General features: G+C 44.4%; 1 protein-coding gene and 1 long non-coding RNA gene across 2 annotated transcripts; one reads left to right on the top strand and one right to left on the bottom strand.

Moving 5' to 3' along the window:
* Window positions 1–737: 737 nt before the first annotated feature.
* Window positions 738–21,745, top strand: OSTN (osteocrin). Its single transcript, XM_039489267.1, has 5 exons — window positions 738–800; window positions 8,999–9,097; window positions 12,750–12,967; window positions 20,583–20,679; window positions 21,353–21,745. Exons 2-4 carry the CDS (start codon window positions 8,999–9,001, stop codon window positions 20,665–20,667), a joined length of 402 nt encoding a protein of 133 aa, XP_039345201.1. The 5' UTR covers window positions 738–800; the 3' UTR covers window positions 20,668–20,679; window positions 21,353–21,745.
* Window positions 10,671–16,899, bottom strand: LOC120372286. The gene is made up of 3 exons (XR_005584835.1): window positions 16,798–16,899; window positions 12,705–12,950; window positions 10,671–10,924 (listed from the first exon to the last, which is right to left on the bottom strand). It is a non-coding gene; the product is annotated as an uncharacterized LOC120372286 (long non-coding RNA).
* Window positions 21,746–22,924: the final 1,179 nt, after the last annotated feature.

The raw sequence follows: 22,924 nt of genomic DNA, 5'->3' as shown, positions 1-22,924 counted from the left end.
GGACAAAGAGTACTTTGCATTGTATGAACCATTCTGCAAATGGAAGAAGGAGGACAGGCAATAAAGAAGATGACAGACTCACATTTGCCTGGTATTTCAGGCAACTAAATGGGCACCATGGCTTTGCCTATAAAAAATGGCCCTCTGCTTTCACAGCTGGTACTCTGCTGCAGTTGCGATAATGAAGATAACAGTTCATACCCGTGAAAGACCTAAGTCCTTATGACAGATGTACAAAACAGCCTGCCTTTCTATATACCCCTCAGTGAATTTACAACAGCAATAACCAGCTAATAAAAATGCACTATTTGTATTTTTTCTCTCTAAAGTACATATTGCCCTTCTACATTCATTCCTGTAGTCCCATGAATTACTGTTGTTTAAAGATGTTCCAGGACATCATGTTTTCTCTATTATTGGTTGCAATACTAAGAGCTCAGAGGAAAGGTAATGATACCAAAGATTATTCCTCTCCCAGGAATGTCTCGGATTCTTTTTTTTAAAAACCTAGACCTTTAATTACAACCTAATCAGCTCGGTCCAAACAATAAATATAACAAATGTGAGGCAAGAGTGTGTGTGTGAGTGTGTGTGAGTGAGAGGGAGAGAAAGGTTTAGGGCAAGGATCAGTGGAAAATCTTTAGAAATGATGTAAGTGAAAGCAAAGGCAGGGATTGGAGTGTGGAGCCTACAGCAGAGACTATAAAAACTCTGAAAGAAAGCTAAGCATTAGGGATAAGTTAGGGTGGGAGATCCTAGCAAGATCCATCAAAGTTGGGGTTGCTTGTATCCAAGGCAAGGTAAGATAAGCGAGGAACTGGGCTGTGTGTGTGTGTGGGGGGGGGGGTGTCTGGGATTTTTGTGTGTCTGCTGCTTTGTTTACAGAAACTCTTTCAATATTTGCTTTCTTTGTTAAGTATATGAACACTGAACATTTTGAAATTAACAAGCAAGCACAAAATACACACATACACATGTCTGATGGGAAAAGTGCAATTCCTCTTGGCATTTTGGGGTACAACAGTAAGAAGCACATCTCCCAGTAATTTGGGTACTGGAAATAAACTAATAATAGAAGATAGAAACATATTTCCGTTAGCTAACGAGTTAGCATGTAAACAAGTGTCAAACAGCGCATCCCTATTAAAGAGGCTTTTTGCTTTTATGCTTGTGCAGTGCTTAGAAGATGTAAAGTGCTCTCTAGATGCTAGGTAATAGTGGTATTTTACTTGTTTTTCTTTGATTTTTCCCTTTTGCGTGTTATGTTCTACTCAGAATAAATCAAATGCATTTTATGGCTCTAAAGGAATTAAAGAGCCAATCTAGTTAAATAGCGCGATTGATTGCTTTGCTTTAATAAATAACGGATTTTTAGTGACATGTTTACATGGATGTTACCTGTAACATGTTTTAAGGCACAAGATGAAGAAATTAGACCAGGGAAAGCTCTTAGCCAGCAAGTTCTTTATTCTTTTCCTTTTGTAAAGCTCCTAAGTCTACAGAAGAGCATTAAGGATCAAGGGACATCCTAATATCAATGATGGGCCAGATTTGGAGTAACTCAGGTTTGCATTGTTGTAACTGAAAACATAGTCTGGCCCAGTGATTGTAATTGTGCTTTCTTCGTACTGGGCTCAAAATCTCTCTCACTCTCTCTGCCTCCGTAACTGGGGTCACTTAGTGTGTAAATGTAAAGAACTTTCAGGTCTGCACTCTGGAGGCTGCTGAGGCAACAGGGGGAGTTTTCTTGGGGAGCCAACATGGGCTTTGTTCACTGGGGTTCAAATCTCTGCAGTTCTTAAAACACAGGAGCGTGCACTACCGGCTTATTTGGCTGTTCACTTTAGAAGCAGCATCCTCTCTAATGGGTAGAACATAGGGTTGAGAATCAGGAGGATTATTCATGATGCTGGGGCGAGTTAACTTAACTTCTCTGGACCTCAATTTCCCATCTATATGATGGAGATGATCCTGCTGGCCTTTCTTTGTAGAGCACTTTGAAGTCTATGGATAAAAAAAACCCACTGTGAAATAAATTAACAAGATTATATAAGTGCAAAGTTTTACTGTTTGGAGCAATGGTGTTTATCAATACTCCTGGTAAAATCCTGCCCTGCTGATTTCAGATGGATCAGGATTTGTATAACTCGAACTTCGTCTAACTGCTAAGTGTATCTCTGAGTTCTAGGACTGTTATTTTACTGAGCAAGTTCAAAACATGCTTCAACTGTCTACAGATTGCTTGTCATATGATTGTAACTCACCTTTATATTCTTCTGAGTTTGCCCAAAGAAATAGATCACCTACAATTTCAACCTACAATAATCTTCACTCAGATATCAATTTTTTCTTCACCAATAATCAGTTTTGATCTTTGTTCACAAGGGTAATATATGTCTGTCATCCATTACATCACAGCTAATATTTGAGCCATTTATCTTACCATTGTAATGACATTCCTCTCTTTTTCAGAGCTGATCTTGAGAGCTTTATCTATATAATTATGGAAGTATATTTTAACTGGTTGTAATGGGCACTATTCTCCTCTCAAATAACATAGTCTGCACTTATCTGTACACAGAACTTCCACTTATGTCCCTCCATTGTTAAGAAAAGAGAAATTTCCTCTGCACCTGTGAATAAAAACCTAGTCTATATCCCTGTACATTTCACCTCTGTATATTTCCTCTTTCTGTTGTTTTAAAGGTTTGTTTTCTTTATTTTTAAATGCTGAAGGCATGCAAGCCTGTGACACTGAAGAACTGTTAGTTCTTATCCTGAAAAGCAAACAAAACTTTTTAAAAAAGAAGTCTTAAAATGTAAATGTAACTGTGATTAGAAACATTTAGAAAAGTTGGCCTGCTTATTTGGTAAATATATAAATGATTTAGGAGCTGAGCATTTGTTGGCAATGGATAACAGTCTAATAAAGTTTTGTTTTCCATAGTGCATACCAAGAATGCTATAAAGTTATTTCAATTATCTTGCTTAGCAAAGGTGCAAATCGGTGCTTCTCATTAATGGTTCTTTTCCTGTATGTTGTAAAAAATCTGCTTATTTAGCACTTTTTCCTAGGTGGATTTTGTCAGTCATTTGTGGCTGATACATTTGGTGTCCAAGCATGATTGCCTTCAGACAAAGTGCTTTTCATTTGCTGTTATTAAATGTTTGTTTGTGGCGGGTGATAGTCAGGTACAGATTGTTCTTAGCTTTGCAAGCTGTCCAAATTGTGTAACTCCTGCTAATTCCCAGGAAAACATTCCTAGAATATCCCGCATGGACTATTTGGGCTGTACAAAATATTCAAATGAGCAAACAGTGACCATGCCTGATTATCCTCTTCCTACTGCTTTTGCATCTGTGTAACTCCATGGACTGCAGCTGAGTAACTCCCGATTTATGCTGGTGTGAGTTCAGATGTTCACACGGGGGCGGGAGGGTCTAGTCTCCTCTTAAAAACTCCTCTTAAAAATACATCTTGTAGCACTGATGAGAATTTGACATTCTGAGATTCAGCCCTTACTCACATGAGTAGCCCTACTGAAGTAAAGCAGCTTCTCTCGTTTGTATAACTGGAGGATCAGGCCCTTTACACAGGCAAGTCCCCTAGCGAAGAGAAGCAAAGAGAATGCCTGTTGCTATTATAGGAATATCCACAGTACAGCGGGAACTGAGCCTTCCAGCCCAGGGAGACTGACACCTGCGAGCTCCACTCAAGCTAGTGCACTAAAAATAACAGAGCTTGTATTCAGGTGGATAGCTGGTGCCACAAAATCCAGGCTGCTATTTTTGGTGTGATGATAGACTTCCAGTTGAAGTCTATGAGAATTTTGCCTGAGTAAAGACAGCCAGAGCAATCATCTACATGCACGTGTTCTCACTGCATCTCCTTCTTTCCAAAGTTTAAACGCAAGAAAACATTTAAGCACAATTTAACATAGATCAAAATAGCAGGGAAATAATTGCCAAGATGGCAAGATAACACAGGCAATAAGGATAAAGCACTGGCAACTGTGTTGTTAGAGTGAAGGTATACATCAAAGTTAAGATTTTCAAAAATGATTAATGATTTTGGGTGCTCATCTTCAGACACCTTGAAGGAGCCTGATTTTCAGAAATTGCTGAGTACTCGCCCTCTGAAAATCAAGCCCCCAGATGGACCCCCAACATCACTCATCACTTTTGGATTCTTGGCCAAAGTTCATCAATTTTAAATATGAGATTTGGAAGATCCTAGTAGATTTAAGTAGACGAAGCCTGCCATGAGCTATTTCCCTACATTCTCAGGGGTCTGAGCAGTCATTGCACTAACCAGATTAATAGTAAAAGGCAGTTTGAAATGATCATAGAGAAAGCTAATTCTGACTGCATCATATATATAATAAAAGAATTGATGTGGATTTCCAAAACTTAAAAATCAAAACTTACTTCAGCAAATGCATTATTAACAACAGAGAGTATCTGGCTTTAACTGTTTATAATTTATGGAATGCATTTTCCAGTAAGTCCCATACTTCAATGTCTTTTTATAATGGACTGCTTTCTGCAGAGTGTGTCATATCTCATCTGTGGGATGAGAACAAAAGAGCAATGCTAAGCTATTTGTGTGCTGGATTCAGCAGTGGTATTTTTCCCCTTCCTTGTACGTTTTCATGGTATTACTGATAATTCCACTTGCATTTAAGCAAGGCTCCCTAGAACTTTCTGAAATCACTGACATTTCTGATATGGGAGTATCTTGGCTTTTATGGTAATGAATGCACTTGAGGGCACAGTCCTGCTTCAACGGAAATCCGTGTGAGTTTGCCCATTGACCTCAATGGGAGCAGGATTTTTCCCAGATCCTCCAGTGCATCTGTTAGTAGCTCATATCCTTGTTTCAGATAAAATACTCTGCCATCTGCATCTTAAGGACAATGGGTAAGACTCTCAGTGGAGAGACTCACAAAACGATACATTTAACTAGCACAGGTAGTAACAGACCACTTTTGATGGCACTTGAATAATTGCAAAATAGTACAATAAGAACATAACATAATAACATAAGAACAGCCGTACCAGGTCAGACTAAAGGTCCATCTAGCCCAGTATCCTGTCTACCAGGTGCCCCAGAGGACATGGACCTAACAGGCAATGATCAAGTGATCTCTCTCCTGCCTTCCATCTCCACCCTCTGACAAACAGAGGCTAGGGACACCATTCCTTACCCATCCTGGCTAATAGCCATTAATGGACTTAACCTCCATGAACCAATGAGCTGGTTGCTGAGCATGCACACCACTGCCCTCTACAGGATGGAATTACAATTGCTAAGGGTGATGTCAGAGGCCCTGTGTGACTAACGGTAATGGAGATTCTCCTTTACCTTTAATAGTAGAGGCCTATGCTTCTAGAGTGGGAAGATCTGAGTTTTCATGCTGTTGCAATGAAGAACCTAATGTCTATGATGCGCAGTCCATGACAGTCCGTGACCCTGATCCTTCCTCTGAACACCATACACGCACATCCCGGCAAAGCCCCATTGACTTCAGGGGCCTGCCTGCTCCTATTCACTGCAAGAGTAAGGTCTACGTTTCTGGAGGAGTGCGGAGCTGTTACAATATTGCTATTAAAATTTGCGTGAGAGAGTAATCAATGCACAATGGCAGGAGAGTGAAAGATTGTGCTGCAGTGTATGAAGTCTTGCCTCAGTTCTGTTGCTAACTGTCAAGCAGGAAAAATAAACCGCTTGTGATTTATGCTGAGAGTAATCTTCAGAGTGGTGTGAAATATGATCGTTTGAATCGGAAAGAACAATGATGGCTGTTCACATTTTTGATAGGGAATGGTTTTGAATTCTGCGATGAATTACACTGTCTGGTTTTTGCTCAGCCATCTTGGCTTGGGGATGTTGTTTCGCTTTTGTTAAAAGAAAAAAGAAAAACATATCTGCAGAGCCCTAGGGTCTGATGTTAGGGAGTTACCACGCTATGGATGGTCAAGAGCTCTACTTTGGTTTGGCCTTCTGTTGGAAAGGCGCTTCGAATGGTACGTGCAGAAGTTGCTGCTGTTTATCCTGTCTTGATATGGCAGAAAAATGTTCTTTCTTTTATCTGTTTTAATTGGAACACCAACAAAGATGCTGAATTACACCAGGAATTTAAGCTTTGCTGTGTTTTGAGCTAAAATATGGGTGAAACCCATAAATATGTCGAAATTTCAGACATGCAATTTTATCTGTTGAAAGCTGGACAGTATTTTATTTATTTCAGATAACACAGATTCTGAGACATGCATTCACATGGAGTAGCACCTTACCTCCTCATGTAGACCCAGTGAATTCAGTGGGAGTATTTGTCGAGTAAGTGCTACTTAGCATGAGTAAAGCTATTGGAATCTAGCCCACAACAAGGAGGACAAATCCTGCCAGGAGCTGTGTTGCAGTCATAAGTTTACTCAGAGCAGTTCAGATCTAACTTCACGTCTCTTTGGGAGTAGGGAGGTAGAACACTAGCGTTCAACACCTACCCGAGATTAAGCTTGAGTCACGATGTAAGTAGAAGGGGAACAGATATCTACAAAATCCAAGTGACAAAGAAACTGAGTGGAATTGTTCAGGCAACTTCGGAATATACAATAGCTGAACAACAGAAGAAAGAGAAGTAACTAGTGTAAATAGCTAAACTCCAGGAATATGGTTAAAAGTGGTGGGTCAAATTCATGTCTGACATACACAAATGTAACACCTCTGACTGTGGTGAGTTCAGCTGACGCCATCATCAATGGCTTTGACTTTGCTTTCAGTGGCAAAAATGATTTAGGGCAAAATCACTCACAGAAGGGAAAATCCTGCTTCCTTCTCCCACCTCAGCGGGCCCAAAATTCAGGGGAACCAATATCCTTCTCTGCGGCAGGAGAGGACAGCGTTTAGGGGAGCAGCACGCTCGTTGTCCTCATACAGAAGGGTTCAGAAGCCAGGGCTGAGGAGTGGTGGGGTTAAGATGGTCTCAGGCTGGCCCTGATTTTGCTCCCATTTAAGTCAATGAGACCGTACTTTTGCAACTGACTTCAATGAGACCAGAAGCAGGACCTTAGTCCCTACAATTTCCTCTCCTTCTAATTTTGCCGGAGTTGAGTTCCAGCTGGTTAATCAAATGTCTTTTGTGATGCAGGTGCCATAGTGTTTATTTTTATTAGTGCACCAGATGCCGTTTTTAGCTCTTTGGTCTCTGGGATGAATGAAAACCAGCACAGACATTAAACCATATGAAACGGGTGTATTTAACCTCACCATTTATTTTTACTTCCCCATATCCAAATAATCAGGATGTGGTTCTCTGCAAGGTGATAGATGGCGACTTTTCCTTTCAATGCACAGCCAAGTACAAAAATACACATTATAAAGCACCACAACGGGGAGGGTGGGGACCATGGTCCACATGCTCAATTGCTGTAAATTGGTGTAGCTCTGTTAGCTTCTGGATCACTGCTCAGAATGAGTGGACACATCAGTCTCACCTTATTCATTCTTTTGTCTCTCTCCTTTAACTCCTCTGGAATTATTCTGGTTTATATCAGCCATTTCCTAAACCTTATGGACAAAAGAAAAGGGTATGAAACCAGATAACAAAAGTACATGTAAAAATAATTAAAATTAACACCATTTTTATACCTTCCTCTACAGCGTCTGCTACTAGCGAATGTCAGTACAAGGGTAATAGCCAAGGTGGCTTGTTGTTCTGATCACTTAAGGGAAAGCCCATGTGAGAAGCAAAGAAATTAGGTTGACCAGATGTCCTGATTTTATAGGCACAGTCCCGATTTTTGGGTCTTTTTCTTTTATAGGCTCCTATTACCCCTCACTCCCTGTCCCAAATTTTCACACTTGCTGTCTGGTCACCCTAAGAGAAATGAAGACACGTGTTATAGCTGGACTTTGAAACCAGGAGTCCAAGCACTTTGCTTCATCTCTCTTGTAGTGTGGGAAACAAGAGCAAAGTCAAACATTTCTGCTGGGTATATTCTGCCCGATCTCGTGAGAGATCTGCGAAAGTGAGGATAAAACAACTCTCGTACATCATCAGAATGTATTTACACAGCCAGCTCCAGCAGGAGAGTCAACAGAGAGTGGCAGAGTCAGAGCTGAATTATGCTCTCTGGGGCTGGGCATGGAAAGAAGATTAACAAGCAGATTAGCAGATTTCTTCTGGGGCTGGAGGCCGCAACCCAACTCCCGTTCAAATCAATGGCAAGATTTCCAGCCAGGTCGGTGTGAGCTGGATCGGCTCCTGAGCATCAAGGAAGGCAGAATTGGGCACTAAGCTATGAGTCAGGGGCTGCTCCTGGCTCTGCTGAGTGACCTGGGCAAGTCATCATTCCCCTCTATTCGGCATTGGTGAGGCCTCATCTGTGTCCAGTTTTGGGCCCCACACTACAAGAAGGATGTGGAAAAATTGGAAAGAGTCCAGTGGAGGGCAAAAAAAATGATCAGGGGGCTGGAGCACATGACTTATGAGGAGAGGCTGAGGGAACTGGGATTGTTTAGTCTGCAGAAGAGAAGAATGAGGGGGGATTTGATAGCTGCTTTCAACTACCTGAAAGGGGGTTCCAAAGAGAATGGATCTAGACTGTTCTCAGTGGTACCAGATGATAGAACAAGGAGCAATGGTCTCAAGTTGCAGTGGGGGAGGTTTAGGTTGGATATTAGGGAAAACATTTTCACTAGGAGGGTGGTGAAGCACTGGAATGGGTTACCTAGGGAGGTGGTGGAATCTCCATCCTTAGAGGTTTTTAAGGCCCAGCTTGACAAAGCCCTGGCTGGGATGATTTAGTTGGGGTTGGTCCTGCTTTGAGATTCTATGATTCTATGATTCTAAGTCATTTCCCCTCCATGTGTCTGGTCTGTTTGAGGCTGGCTCATCTTTGTCCTTGTAACTGCTCACTGCTGCCCTTGTCACGTGCCCTTCCTCCTCTGAGCGTGTCGGTGGGGAGTGATTCAATAGGTTGTTCTGCTTTGCAGATGCTGCAGGTTCGGTTTGGGGTGGTGCGCTCTGTCCTGGCGCTTACTCTGCTGCGGTGGCACACCGGCACTGCTGCCCTCGCTGAGGCAGCTCCACAGGTAAGAGGCTATTCCTGACACTGCCGCATGCACCTTCCCTTCCTAGGGAGCTCGAAGGCAGGGACAGCTGGAGAGGCAGGTATCTCCTGAGGATGGGGATGAGATGGGCAGCGGGCTCTAAGGGTAGTGTTCGAGTTAGACTGTGACGGTACCATGTGCCGAGTGTAAAGGGTGGCACAGAGCTGTGCTGCCCCAGGAGCAGAAGAGAGGATGACGTGTGAACCAGAGTGACAGTATCTCCCCCACCACTCACTCGCTGTGGGGAGGAAGAGTAGGGTACTTCATCCCACCCCATGGAGTAACTTCTCCTCTCCCCTCTTTGCACCACCTATTCTGGCCAGGGATTAGGGGAGAAGGATGCAAGACTGGCACCCTCTCTGCCCCATCCGTGACCACTTATTCGCAGTGGGGAGTATTGGATGGTGATCTGAGGAAGATGGGGATCTGTTTATCAAGAGACAAACAGGTGAAATTCATCAGATAAAAATTGTGACGATTTACCCAGCTCCATGGAGACTGAGTAGAGTAAACGGGCAAATACTTTGCTCAAATGATGGATTCCCTGACATCTTTCCAGGAGCCCAAGTATTGCACCACGCTGTTCTTTAGCAGGTGCAGCCTGTGCAGGCCAAAGAGCCACATACCATCCTGCTGATTTATTTGAGTGGACTCCAGCTGGATCAAGAAGGAGCATTGGATGGAGACCTATCGTCCTGCCATGCTTCACCTGCCCATGAAAGCTGTGGGATTCTGTGGGCCACACCATAAAACATGAATGGGGCACATCTGACCCAGAGGCCACACTTTGGGCACTCTTTAGTGGAGAAATTAAAATACACTAGGGCTGGTAGGGAAATGTTTTTATTTCCCATAGAAAACCAAAATTTTAGTCCAGAAATCAAAAACTGAAAAAATGAGAGCCAAAACCCAACAGATATTGATTCAGACATGGCACCCCAGTGTATCAGGGGAATTGTAGTTTGAGTGCTGCTGGCCATCAGTCTCTTCTGTAGGCTGGACTCTCTGGTCAGACTACATTTCCCATGATGCATCATGATCTGCCCTCTTGCTGTGCCACTGCAATGCAACATGGGAGCTGCAGTCTAGCCGGAAGACCAGCACAGAGGAGAATAGATTCATGAGACACCCAAAAAACTCCCATCAGGGTCTGAAACAGCATTCCTAAATCAATATGTTCTGTCTTGGAGTATTCCTTTCTTTGACAAAGTCGAATTTCTCTGCAGAAAGCTGACCCCTTGATAACAAAATTTGTTCAGTCAAAAAAACAATTTTGATGGAAAAATTGCAACCAGCCCTAAAAGCCATCAGGAGTTTATAATTTTGAACAGGTCTCAGCTTCCAAGGATTTTGCCTTAATATCTGGCAAGATCTTCTGTTAAAGTGGGCTATATATGAAGGGTTTTAAATGGTGAAAGCTTTCAAGTTTCCTTGAAAGATTTTTTATCTTCCTTAAAGTCTCATCAGACTAGTGTTCACATGTGCAAAAGAGTTTCCTAAATGAACTATTCTTAAACCCTCAAACAACCTAATAAACACATCCTACCTGTGATCTATGTGGAGTGCATACAGTTCACATAGCTCTACATGTAGATGGACTTGCAGAATTTCCCTGATGTCTTGTTAAGATCAAGGGAAGCCCATTCGTTCCAGATTACACACTTTACAAATATTGCAGTATAATGCAGCGATTCAGGGGCATCCTTTCTATCCTTAGCAGTGGGTTCCATTTCCTCATCCAATCCATGACCATCCAACCTAATGAGATATTTGTAAACTCCATTTCTTTAATGATTTCTGACTGGCTCCCTGAATACACACAGCGGAAACACAAAAGGAAGGCGGTTAGGTAATTCATCTGCATTTTTCAAACATAGGCCGCATGAATGTGGATATTCTTACAGTAACTACAGAAGAAATTCTGCTACTATCTTACCTTTATATCTGAATCTGAATCATTCCTGGGATATCAGACCAAGATATCCCAGGAACCATGAACAAGACTGCCTCGTCCCCGGCTTTCAGGCTGTTTGCTGGGATGGCTCCCTTGTTGTGTTTCTAACTTCACTCCTCACAAGGACAAGTTGTTGGCCTATCACTCAATCCCTGACCTAGGGGACCAATGGCAGCCTTTCTTCTGGTCCCTATCGTTGGACCTGTATGGCTTGGGTAGCCCTACCAAGAGTTAAAGTTCCCACCAGCATAGCTGTCAGCCTTCCCACCGTGTCAAGGTGCTGTCCTCTGAGAAGGAGACATGTATTGCCTTTGAAATGCTGCCTCCCTTGGAACTGAGCATATTCACGCAACAGAATAAAACCAGTGTCTAGGTCAGGAACTGAAGAAAAAGACTGTGTCCAACTGAAAGTGAATGGGGAATTTGAAGTAGGCAGAGAATAATCACCTACATTATCGTTGAGCAAAGGCACTGAGGCAAACATCCTTAATCTGCCGAAAAGTGCCACAGATTCTTTAATGGCCAAAAGTGGTCAAGGCATCAGCTTTACATCTGTTTTTTTAAAAGACTAACCGTGGAGCAATGTTTTTTGCTTCTTACAAAGCAGAGCAAATTGTTTCATTGTCTGTTTTTATGTCTTCGGTATTGACAGAGGCCAGTCAGTATTTGTCAGCTACCCAATGTGCATAAATATAGTCTAGTAAGGGTGTTAACCTTAATGTCATAAGAACATAAGAACAACCATATTGGGTGAGACGAATGGTTCATCCAGCCCAGTATCTTGTCTTCCGACAGTGGCAAATGCCAGGTGTTTCAAAGGGAATGAACAGAACAGGGCAATCATCAAGTGTCCTAAATGAAGTTCAAAAAACATCCTGCCTATCCAAATTCCCTGTAAGTTTCAAGAGGATACCCTGTTCTTTATTTCCTGTCCTAAACGTGCATAAGGCTGCCATGCCATGTCCTACCTCTGAATTGGTAGCATTTCAGTGCTAGGTGAAATGATTTTGATATATTCTTTGCATAACAATTTGTCAAACTTGTGAAGTGATTTGGGATGAAAAATACTGTATAGGTATGTATAGGCCGGACCTGTGGACGGGGCAGGTAAACAAACCGGCCCAGCCCGCCAGGGGCTTTCCCTACACAAGCGGCAACCCCCATTTGAGAAACCCTGTCATAAACCAAAAATCAGTTTCCTGAAAATATCAGAGTTTTGAAGCTGTTTTCATTTCAAAGAGTTTGAAAATAAAAATTTAATTTTCCCTCCAAAATTCATAGAATTATTTAATTGAAATTCAAAAAAATACTGAATACATTATTAAAAATGTTATTGAAATGATTATGGAAAGTTTTTGTTTACCAAGAACCCAGGTTTCAGTAAATAAAAAATGTTGATAACCATTTTGAATAACATTTTAGAGAAAAATTTCAATTAAAAAGTCACGCAATTTTTTGTGAAAAATGAAGAATTTCAACAATGTCAACAACCTTATATTAAAAAAATTCCTCTTGGAAAAGTGGCCAATTTTCAAGAAGAAATCTTATTCCAACGATTTACTTCAGCTTTAGTATTTGTTGGTTCTAATGTATTTATGGGCTGTACCAACCACTGTACTGACTGAAATTCTTTACCTGAACCAGAAATATCGAGCAAACCCATCCCCTCTTCTTTTGCAGCCCTTTGACTCTTCCATAGTATTAGGCATGGAAGCACATTCCGCATCCAGCGAAGAGAAGTCAGCCACTGACCTGGCAGCTAAGCTGCTGCTTCTTGATGAGCTAGTGTCTCTGGAAAATGACGTGATTGAGACCAAGAAGAAAAGAAGTTTCCCAGGGTTTGGGTCTCCTCTCGACAGACTTTCTGCTAGTTCGGTAGATCTGAAAGGCAAGCAGAGGTAAGCTGAGTGATCGGATGGTATAGTGATGAGCACTATAAAGAATATTGATAGATAGACCTTCCAAACGCAAGCTACTCATTTTCATTAGCTAGCTAGTTCTGTGGTCGGCGGTGGGTAATTCATTTGTCAGTATATTGAAGTCACTGCAGACTACTCGTCTTCTCAATGTTGCTGCAAGATTTATGGTAAGTAATGCACTCTGCAGCTGATTTATCCCTGTAGCCCTAATCAACCTACAAGAGACATCCAGGTAAACGTATTCCTCCAGCGCATCCTTTTCCATGCATGTTAATGGCCCTTCAGTTTAAAAGGCTATTTAGGCAGTAAAACTGTTCAAGGAATATATACTGTCTGGGGTTTAAAAGTGAATGGGGGGAGGGGGAATGTTTCCAAGTACTGATGGCTGGTGAGAGGGCAACTTACACAGCAAATCTTGACCAACACTGTAGTGCGCATACAAGTCATGGACAGTACATGATAGGATGGCATCTTGAGTAAGGCCTTTAGGATCCTGGTCTATTGGTTTCACTGAGACTGGGTCTGAGCAAAGCCCTGTACAATGTACCTATCCTACAACACACCTGGTAATATTCAGGCCTGATATCTTGACTGTTCACCTAAGAGGAGATGGGGCTTTATGTCGGAACGAGCCAAGGAGATGAGAACTAAGAAGGCAAAGGAGATGCATGTGGCTGCTGGGCAAGACTTGCAGGGTGTCTGATGTTCATTGTAACGGAAAGTGCTCACTGAGATCGCGCTCTTTCGCCTCCCCTGCTATTTGCTGCTGGTGACCATCTTCCCCCACTTTTCAGCCCCAATCCAGCAAAGCACTTAGTGACGTGCTTAAAGTTAGGCATTCGCTTAAGTGATTTGCTGGAGAGGGGCCTTCGTATGGATGGGTGAACAAAGTTAAGATCAAATAAAACCTGATCCAGGCCTTCGCCCAAAACTCACCACAAACCTGGAACCAGAATTTTTACTGAGGTCTGTAAAAGTTTGGCTGACCATGTTTAATTTGGAAGTGAAAAATATTCACTAGAGCTAGCCAACATTTTCCAAAATTGTTTTTTCCAAAGACATTTTTGCAATTAACCAGCTTTAATACTAGCTCTGCACTTCTAGGCTCTGGCCAGTAGGGGGTGAGAGGTGAAATGATTAAAACCTCAGGCAGGGTTTTTTGCCTTACAGCTCACTATGAACTCAAAATGGGCCCATTTCTGTGAAAAAAAAATAACTGCGGTAAGTGCGTGGGGTTTTTAAGCCAAATTTGGCTGTTTTGGGGAGCAAAAATGAACCCTTTTTTTCAAAAGAAGCCATGGAAATTCATATTTTAGATGTAAAAATATTGATTTGATCTAAATTACAGAGAAAGCAAAATATCTGAGGAAGGGAAGCAGGAAGTTTGAGAAATGGGCCAATATTTATCGTGACATTTCTCAAATCAAAACCAGTTTCATCCAGGTCTAGCTGAACTCAGAAGTGCCAGAGTATCACCAAATATCTCCTTTCATGACATTTCCAGCCCCGGTTTCACCCTCGAGGGTTTCATTGCTCGGAGGAACAGACAAGCTTTTGGTTCCTGAGTGAACCAAATGTTGACGCCATTTGAGTTTCTCTGATCACTACGTTTTACACAGCTACTGTTCTACACAGCATCCTCAGAGCACCCTATACAATGACCACACTAGTGTATAGACCAAGGGAATGCTGTTTGGTCGTATAGACCAAATGCGAAATGTTTCTTAGCGTATATACTAGGGCACGTGTAAACCAATGCCAGAGTCTCTGCCTTCTCCATGGGATGACAGCCTGCTACTGTAACACCTTTAGCTCCAGGTGTTAGAGATCCTGAATGTAATGGCTTGAAAAGCTCTCAAATGCTGAAAAAGACTTTACGGCCTGCTGTGATATACGCTCACATAGAAGAAACTTACAGCAGAGATTCGGTGAAATCTTAGCCCCACTGAAGTCAATGGCAAAGTGGTCATTCACTTCATCCTGGATTTCACCTATTCTTTGTTAACGTTAAGAAGCTTTGGAAAGCATAGACAAAAGCAAGAGAGGATGAGCTTTTAGATGAGATTTGAAGCAATGGAGACTCCAGTAAGCATCACAAAGGCACAAATAATGTTTTTAAACAAAATTCCTTTTGATTTTCCTTCCCAATACCAAGGCCTGCTTGGCCGACAGGTGAAGATGCACAGAAGCTCTGCAGACAGACGCTTTGCAGGATGGGCTAAAAATCCCTGTTATTGCTGCAGATGGCCACAAGAGGGATCAGCTCAACCATAAAACACCTTAACTTTGTTCCAAGGAATCATAGACTCCGAGACTTTCAGGTCAGAAGGGACCATTATGATCATCTAGTCCGACCTACTGCACAACGCAGGCCACAGAATCTCACCCACCCACTCCTGTAACAAATCCCTAACCTATGTCTGAGCTACTGAAGTCCTCAAATTGTGGTTTAAAGACGCCAAGCTGCAGAGAATCCTCCAGCAAGTGACCTGTGCCCCATGCTGCAGAGGAAGGTGAAAAACCTCCAGGGCCTCTGCCAATCTGCCCTGGAGGAAAATTCCTTCCTGACCCCAAATATGGCGATCAGTTAAACCCTGAGCATGTGGGCAAGACTCACCAGCCAGCACCTAGGAAAGAATTCTCTGCAGTAACTCAGATCCCACCCCGTCTAACATCCCATCACAGGCCAGTGGGCATACTTACCTGCTGATAATCAAAGATCAATTAAGTGCCAAAATTAGGCTATCCCATCATACCATCCCCTCCATAAACTTATCAAGCTTAGTCTTGAAGCCAGATATGTCTTTTGCCTCCACTGCTCCCCTTGGAAGCTGTTCCAGAACTTCACTTCTCTGATGGTTAGAAACCTTCATCTAATTTCAAGTCTAAACTTCCTGATGGCCAGATTATATCCATTTGTTCTTGTGTCCACATTGGCACTGAGCTTAAATAATTCCTCTCCCTCCCTGGTATTTATCCCTCTGATATATTTATAAAGAGCAATCATATCCCCCCTCAACCTTCGTTTGGTTAGGCTAAACAAGCCAAGCTCTTTAAGACCTGGTCTACACTGGGGTGGGGGTGGGGGGTCGAACTAAAGTACGCAACTTCAGCTACGCGAATAGCATAGCTGAAGTTGAACTACCTTAGTTCGAACTACTTACCCGTCCTCAAGGCGCGGGATCGACGTCCGCGGCTCCCCCGTCGACTCCGCCACCGCCATTCGCAGTGGTAGAGTTCCGGAGTCGACAGGAGCGCGTTCGGAGTTCGATATATCGCGTCTAGATGAGACGCGATATATCGAACTCCGAGAAGTCGATTGCTACCCGCCAATCCGGGCGGGTAGTATGGACGTACCCTAAGTCTCCTTTCATAAGACAGGTTTTCCATTCCTCGGATCATCCTAGTAGCCCTTCTTTGAACCTGCTTTCGATGGGAAACATCAGGCCCAAAATAAAGAATTCTGGGGCCCTGACCACTATGGAAATTGGGGGACTCCCCAGATTCCTTAAATTGTTACTGCCCCTTACGTACCCAGCCCCATACAGACCCCCTAAATGCCCCCACCTCACATCTATTCCAACAACCCTCCACCAGCCCCCACTGATCCCGAGAGCTCCCCCACGCACGTCCCAGCAGCCCTGACGTACATTCCGCTGACTGCAGCCCCCAACACTGCAGCCTGACCAGCCACAGCCCCTAGCATCCCCCATTCACCACCAACATCCCATTCCCCAACCCCACTGCCCCCCAGCACTTGCCCCATATCCCTCACACCCATTTTCCCCAGGACCCTCCTGGCCACTCACCGGCACATCCCCACAACTCAGCACTCCACTCTGGGCGACAGTGGCTCCTCATTATCCCAGCCACCCAGGTCTGCTGGTTCCCATCGCCCACCTCTACGCTCCCTGACATGATGGAGGGGCAGCCAGGCCAAATCTGAGTGAGTGCCATTGTGAGCTGGGGCACAGCGTCATAGCACTGCTTGGTTTGGGGGGGTTTCTGGTGGCTGGGGGCTCCTCGGAGATGGGTCCCTCTGCAAGTGCACTGAGTGCACCTTGGTTAGGCCGGGCCTGGGACCTATGTGACAGTCTGGGTTTTGAGTTCCAGTTTTACAGTGAATTTAGCGATGCTGAAAGGCAGCAGACTGACAGCTCTGGAAAATTAAGTTCTCCTTATATCCAACCAAACACAGAGAGAGAGCAGAAGTGCACCCTGCCCTGATGCCTCTGCTTCCCTCGCAGGGAAAAAAGGTGTGTTCTTAACACAAGTTAGCTAACACGAAGTAAAACCCTGGTGAAGACCAGGGCAACTGGCAGTTTTCACACGTTTTAGCAGGATGAGTTAAAGACTTTGGGGGATCCTATGGTTTACCGTGATCCACTAACTCTTGTGAAAACTTCAAACTGCCCAATCTTCACTGCCAAAACTTCACTGCCCAATTTTACACTGGTAGCTACCTGGAGTTAAGGACATGCCTTGTTTCCTAGTGAAGACAAGGCCCAACAGAGTGAAGAGAGTTCATTTTCCAGTCCTCCATCTCTTTGTAAAGTTTCTCCAAGGACAAAAATTAGGATTAGTCCCCAGGTGGGAATTCACTAGGTGTTTGCAGAAACATCATGGTTTTTATTGCAAAGTGGCGGTGCTTTTATGGGTGAAATGCGAGTTCCTCCACTCTCAAAAACCTTGCTCAGTTTTTCATGAAACGTTGTTTTGTTTTTCCTGCCCACATGGCCGTATTGGTCAGGGTGAAAGACACAAGGGAAGGTTTAGCGAGGAATATCTCACCTTTTGGTTCTGTTTGTTTAAAACCAATGACTGAAATCTCATGCTCATGTTTGCGGCTATTGAGTTGTCTAAACCTTGCATTGCAAACAACCATTTTTAGAAAGGAAACTGGAAAACAGCTATTAAGTCTCCTCTATTTCATCTCTTCTACCCCTGCAGGATGCTTCCCCCCTGTACCTTCCCCCTTCGCCCCCCCATGATTTGTGGACTCTATTCAAAATGTCCAGAACAATGGAGCACCCTCACCATGTGCACTTCATTTCAGAGAGCATCCTGCAAGCTAATGTTTGAAAGCTAGTGAAGTGACTTCACAGAATGATTTTAAAAAAACCTAAGTCACAGCCAGGAAAGCCTTTGCCCCAGGACAGGCAGGGCAAGGGGAGAAGTGACCTTAGACTACTGCTGAACCACCCAGCTTCTGGGCTGCTGAAATGGCCTCTGGCATAAGTTAGAGCAGCCCCCAGGGCTGCCTATGGATTTGACTGCTGCTCAAACCTCTATGGCTACTCTCCTCCTGCCCCTGGCATTAACCCAACGCTCCTTCTGCACCGGGGGAATTCATCCATGGCCTGTCGATGTGCATGTCCTGCCCCATGGCTGCCACAGTGTTGTCTGGGTGGACAGGATCAGCTCCTTAGTGTTTATCACAAGAAAGTAACACACAATACTCTGCAATACTCAGCACGTAGAGCCCTGCCCCCCTGGGGCTCAGCCCGGATCTGGGCCCCCAGAGCTTGGAGTCGGACCTTGCCTAAGGCATCTGCCCCTCTTTACAGCCCTCCCCTTGAGCCCATCTTCTAGGGGAGTGTGGAGCTGAGTTTGAGTTAACCCTTTGTTCACCCTGGCACACAGCTGTGGCTTGCAGTCAGGCTGATTTCCTGGGATTCACCCTCTATTTCCCATCCCACTCCTCTTAGTCACCCCCTCCCTCTCTTCCCTGTGGCCTCCCTCACTAATTCCTCTCTGGCCTTGATTTTCAGACCCTTTAGGGACTTGGCTCCACCTCCATCTACCGTCCCGTCCCATAACCTTTCTGGGCTTGGCCACCCCCTACGGTAGGGGAGGGAACATGGTGGAAGAGCTGGGCATCTGCAGAGTTTAGGGAAAGGGCAAGTGGTCTGCATGGGAGCCCCGGACGCAGTCGAACGGAGCAGAGCTTGGCTCCGACTTAGGCTCAGATCCTGCCCTTTGTTTCGAATGAATTACATTGGCGGCGGGGAGGAGGTGCTTTCGGTGCGAAGGCCCCCCTGGAGTTATCCTTAGTAAGCTACTGCCTGAGCGCAGAGCCGAGCTGCTGCTCTTTGAGTTGAGGACGGAGGAACGTGTCTGAGGAGATTTCAAAGGGCCTGGAACTCTGTGGGTTTGAAACATAACCGCGGATCCAGCCCTCTTTCCTCGAAAGGCCTGGGATTTTACTGACACTGGCCCTGTAACATTCTCCGCCTCGCCTGCGGGCCAAAGGAACGCTCCTGTGGATTCCCCGGGGCTGCCAAAGATGGTTGGAGCAAGACGCGGTGCATGGCAGCAAGTGCTGCTCCTTGCTAACGGCGCTGGCCCGGCTGTGCAGCCAGCAGCCTCCCAGTGGGAGGAGAGGCCCGGCAGGGTCAGCAGGAAAAGCTGACAACCTTGCAACTGTTCACTGGAGGTGTGAGAGAGGCAAGAGGAAGCGGGGAAGGGAGAGTGAGTTCAGAGGAGACAGGGAGTGGGCCTGGGGGAAGCCAGGGGCAGGGCTGGGTGCAGACTGGGAACCTGGAGACCAGGAAGCGAAATCGGTTTCGTTTTACAGGCTTGTTTCATGAGCAACATAAAAAGAGGGGGATCGGTTCAGCACTGCCATGCGGCCCTCTGCCCCACCTGGGCTGGTGCAAAGGGCCATATGGGAGGCCTCCATCCCCACAGAATGACCCCAGCCTGTGGGGCTACTACAGCAGGTACAGAGACCCCTCTCCAGCATCTTTGCTGCAGCCCTGGTGCAAGGGACACTGGGAGCAGAGGAGGGAGGGGGCAGATCAGGAGCGGGAGGAGGAAGAGGAGAAGAAGGCGTAATGGGAGTGTACTTACCCCAGGTCATGGAGGATGGAACATCAGTTGTGCCAACACAACATCTGTTGCTTCTTTGGCACTAGGAGACGAGTCCGTCCTTCTCAATATTTTCCTGCTGGTTCCAACATTTGGAGGAACTATTCAGTTTTGCTGTGACACATTGGCAAGGTCAGATTTGCTGCAGTGACTCAGACTGATGGTTCATTGTCTTTGGTGTTTTTGTCTCTGACAGTGGACAATTCTGAGTGCTTCAGAGGAAGGTATAAAGCCCCACCAAATACCTGACTGTGCACCATTGTACTTTGGAGGAGGACAGGCCTGAAAACTAAGGTTTCCCAGCCCTTGTAACTTAATATTTGATATTTGCCTTAATAATATCCTGCAGCAATGAGTTCCATGGGTGAATGAAACTTTGCATAAATACTATTCCCGGTTACATTTTAAAAATCTTTTTTCTCTTCTTTGAATAGTAGATGAACAACTACCAAATGGGGATAATGGACCAAATTCAGCCTTTCTGTAAACAGCTGCAACTCTATGCTCCCAGCAGGGATAGTTTTCTTATAGAGGCTGCAGTTTATGAAATGCAAAACACCTTATTTTGAGTAACTGTCCAGAACCTCCAGCTTTAACAACAGAGCTGCCCTGACCAAACCCTATTGCCAAGACAGGTGTGAAATGGAGGAAGCAAAGATGCAAGCACTTTTAGGTTACTCCTGTGAAGTATCCTTACCAGTTTTTGCCCTGTTCTTTTGTGCAGGAAGGTGGTGGAGTTGCCCAAGCGACGATTTGGAATTCCTCTAGACCGAATCGGAACGAACCGTCTCGCCAGCACCAGAGGTTAGCAGAGGGTGCAAGTAAGTCAGGTTCACCAAAGCAATGTTCAGGCGCCTGGGATGCAGTGCTGCTCTCGGTTACAGACCTGCAAGCTCATGTGATGTCAGTGGATTTGGAGGTCAAATCTGTGGAAAGATGGTTTCATGTCATCAGGAGGGGGGACCTGGTAACAGTCTTCAAATATGTTACGGTCTGTTATAAAGGGGACTGTGGTCAATTGTTCTCCATGTCCACTGGAGTTAGGACAAGAAGTAATGGATTTAATCAGTAGCAAGGGAAATGTAGGTTGGATATTAGGAAAAACTTTCTAGCTCTAAGGGTAGTTAAGCTTTGGAACAGGCTCCCAAGGGAGGTTGTGGAATCCCCGTCATTGGAGGTTTTTAAGAACAGGTCGAACAAACACCTGTCAGGGGCGATCCAGGTTTACCTGGTCCTGCCCCAGCGCAGAGGGCTGGGCTAGATGTCTTCTTGAGGTCCCTTCCAGCCTGACATTCCTATGATTCTACATAACATTGCTTTAGCTCTGTGTATTTAGCTTTCATGCCAAAAGAAGTTAGGAATTTATAACCCCCACAACAAATCCAATACACCTAACTTTGCTTGTCTTTCATAGACCTTTTTAGAGTATCTTTGTCTGGGGCTTTGAGTTTCTGACTAGGACAATGTAACTTTCACTGCTTTTTTTTTCTGCAGGTGCATCTATGCTGGATGATTGATGCTGTATCGGGAATGTCACAGAGATATGGAAGATGCTTCAGAGAGTGTCTTGTCATTGATTAATGATTCAACATTTAAGGAATTGACCTGCTGCAAAATCTATTTCACATTGTATTTTACAAACAGTAACAGATTCAATCCATCAGATCAGAACATTCTCACAGTGACGTTTTGGTCTGACAATAAAAGGGAACAGAAAATGAGTGTATATAATTTCACTGCATGACCATTTTTTTTAACTCATAAAAGTTTCTTATCCTAGCAAGGACTATTAGAATCTTTGAAGAAAAATAAAACTTTTAGAGATGCCAACAGCACTCCAGAAAGGCAGAATTGCTTTGTAAATTTCACTCAAGAGGATTGGTTATTTGTTTCATGTGGCTAAGAGAAAGATTTACTGGTTAAGGGGACAAATCCAGCTTTTATTCAGTCCTTATTCAGGCAAAACTTTTACTGATGTCAGCAGGAGTTTACTGAATAAAGCCTGTGTAAATACCTTAGGATTTAGCCTGATGCTTGTAACAATCTTTCCCTTACCTCTCTTGTATCTATGTCATGAATCTTTTCATCTGACAGACACTGAAACTTGGTGAGGCTGTTACTTCCATTACACCTCTGAGCTGATTAGTTCCTTTCACTCCTTCTTGTACATACGTGGGATGAACTGGAGGTGCCCTCCAAGTAGGAGGTGACATGGCCACTGAGCCATCTTCATAGAGCACCTGGCTTTAGCTCCCTGAAGTGTTTAGGACAAGGAGATTTCACCCCCTCTTCCTTCTCTCACCCTGCAAAACATGACTGGGGTCAGAGATGTGGCTCAATTCCAGTGTTTGGATTTGCATCCAGATCTGATTTTTCCTGAAGCTGGGGGTGTTCAGTGCTGGAATTTGGGTCCAGCCCATTACAAAGAAAGGGGAGTCAGCTGGATAGCTCAGATCAGGATCCAAACTCCAAGGGTGATTTGTACCAATCTGTCATCAGGAATAATCATATAGTGTCATCCAGGAAAGGAACTATGTCAGGATGGGACCATAGGAGGCTGGGCCATACCAGGCTCTTTCTTTTAAGTGTGACTGAAGCAAGGCAGCAAGCAGCAATGTGCCACAAAACCCAGTTTTAGGCAGGTGGGCTGTGGCCTATGTGGAGTAGTGAATTAAGCATCCACCTTCTGATCTCATGTACTACGCAGAGGAGGGAGACTGGCCACCAGTGGAAAGTTGGCTGAGTAGGGAGGAATCCGGACAACTCCCCAAGAGGAACTAATGTTTCCTGACAGTTCCTATCCTCCCTCCCCCTCCGCTCCCCGTGACTGGAACTGAAGCTGGTTGAAAACAAGGAATTTTCACAGAAATCTTTATTTTTGTCAACATTTCTAGTTTAGAAAACTTCTCGATTCTTACAAAGCTGTGGCCTCATAGGATTTCATAGCTGTAGCTTGTCACAAATCTGTACTCCAAGGCACTTTGGCCTTCACAGCCACATAGTTCTGCTGTTTGTTGTATCTGCCTTTGAATGCACCGTGAGATGGCACACACCAATTTTCTCTGT

Source organism: Mauremys reevesii, linkage group 9 (assembly GCF_016161935.1).
Source record: "Mauremys reevesii isolate NIE-2019 linkage group 9, ASM1616193v1, whole genome shotgun sequence".
In the NCBI taxonomy this organism is placed as follows: Eukaryota; Metazoa; Chordata; order Testudines; family Geoemydidae; genus Mauremys; species Mauremys reevesii.
The sequence above is the reverse complement of the archived record's forward strand: the minus strand, read 5'-3'. Positions and strand labels throughout refer to the sequence as shown.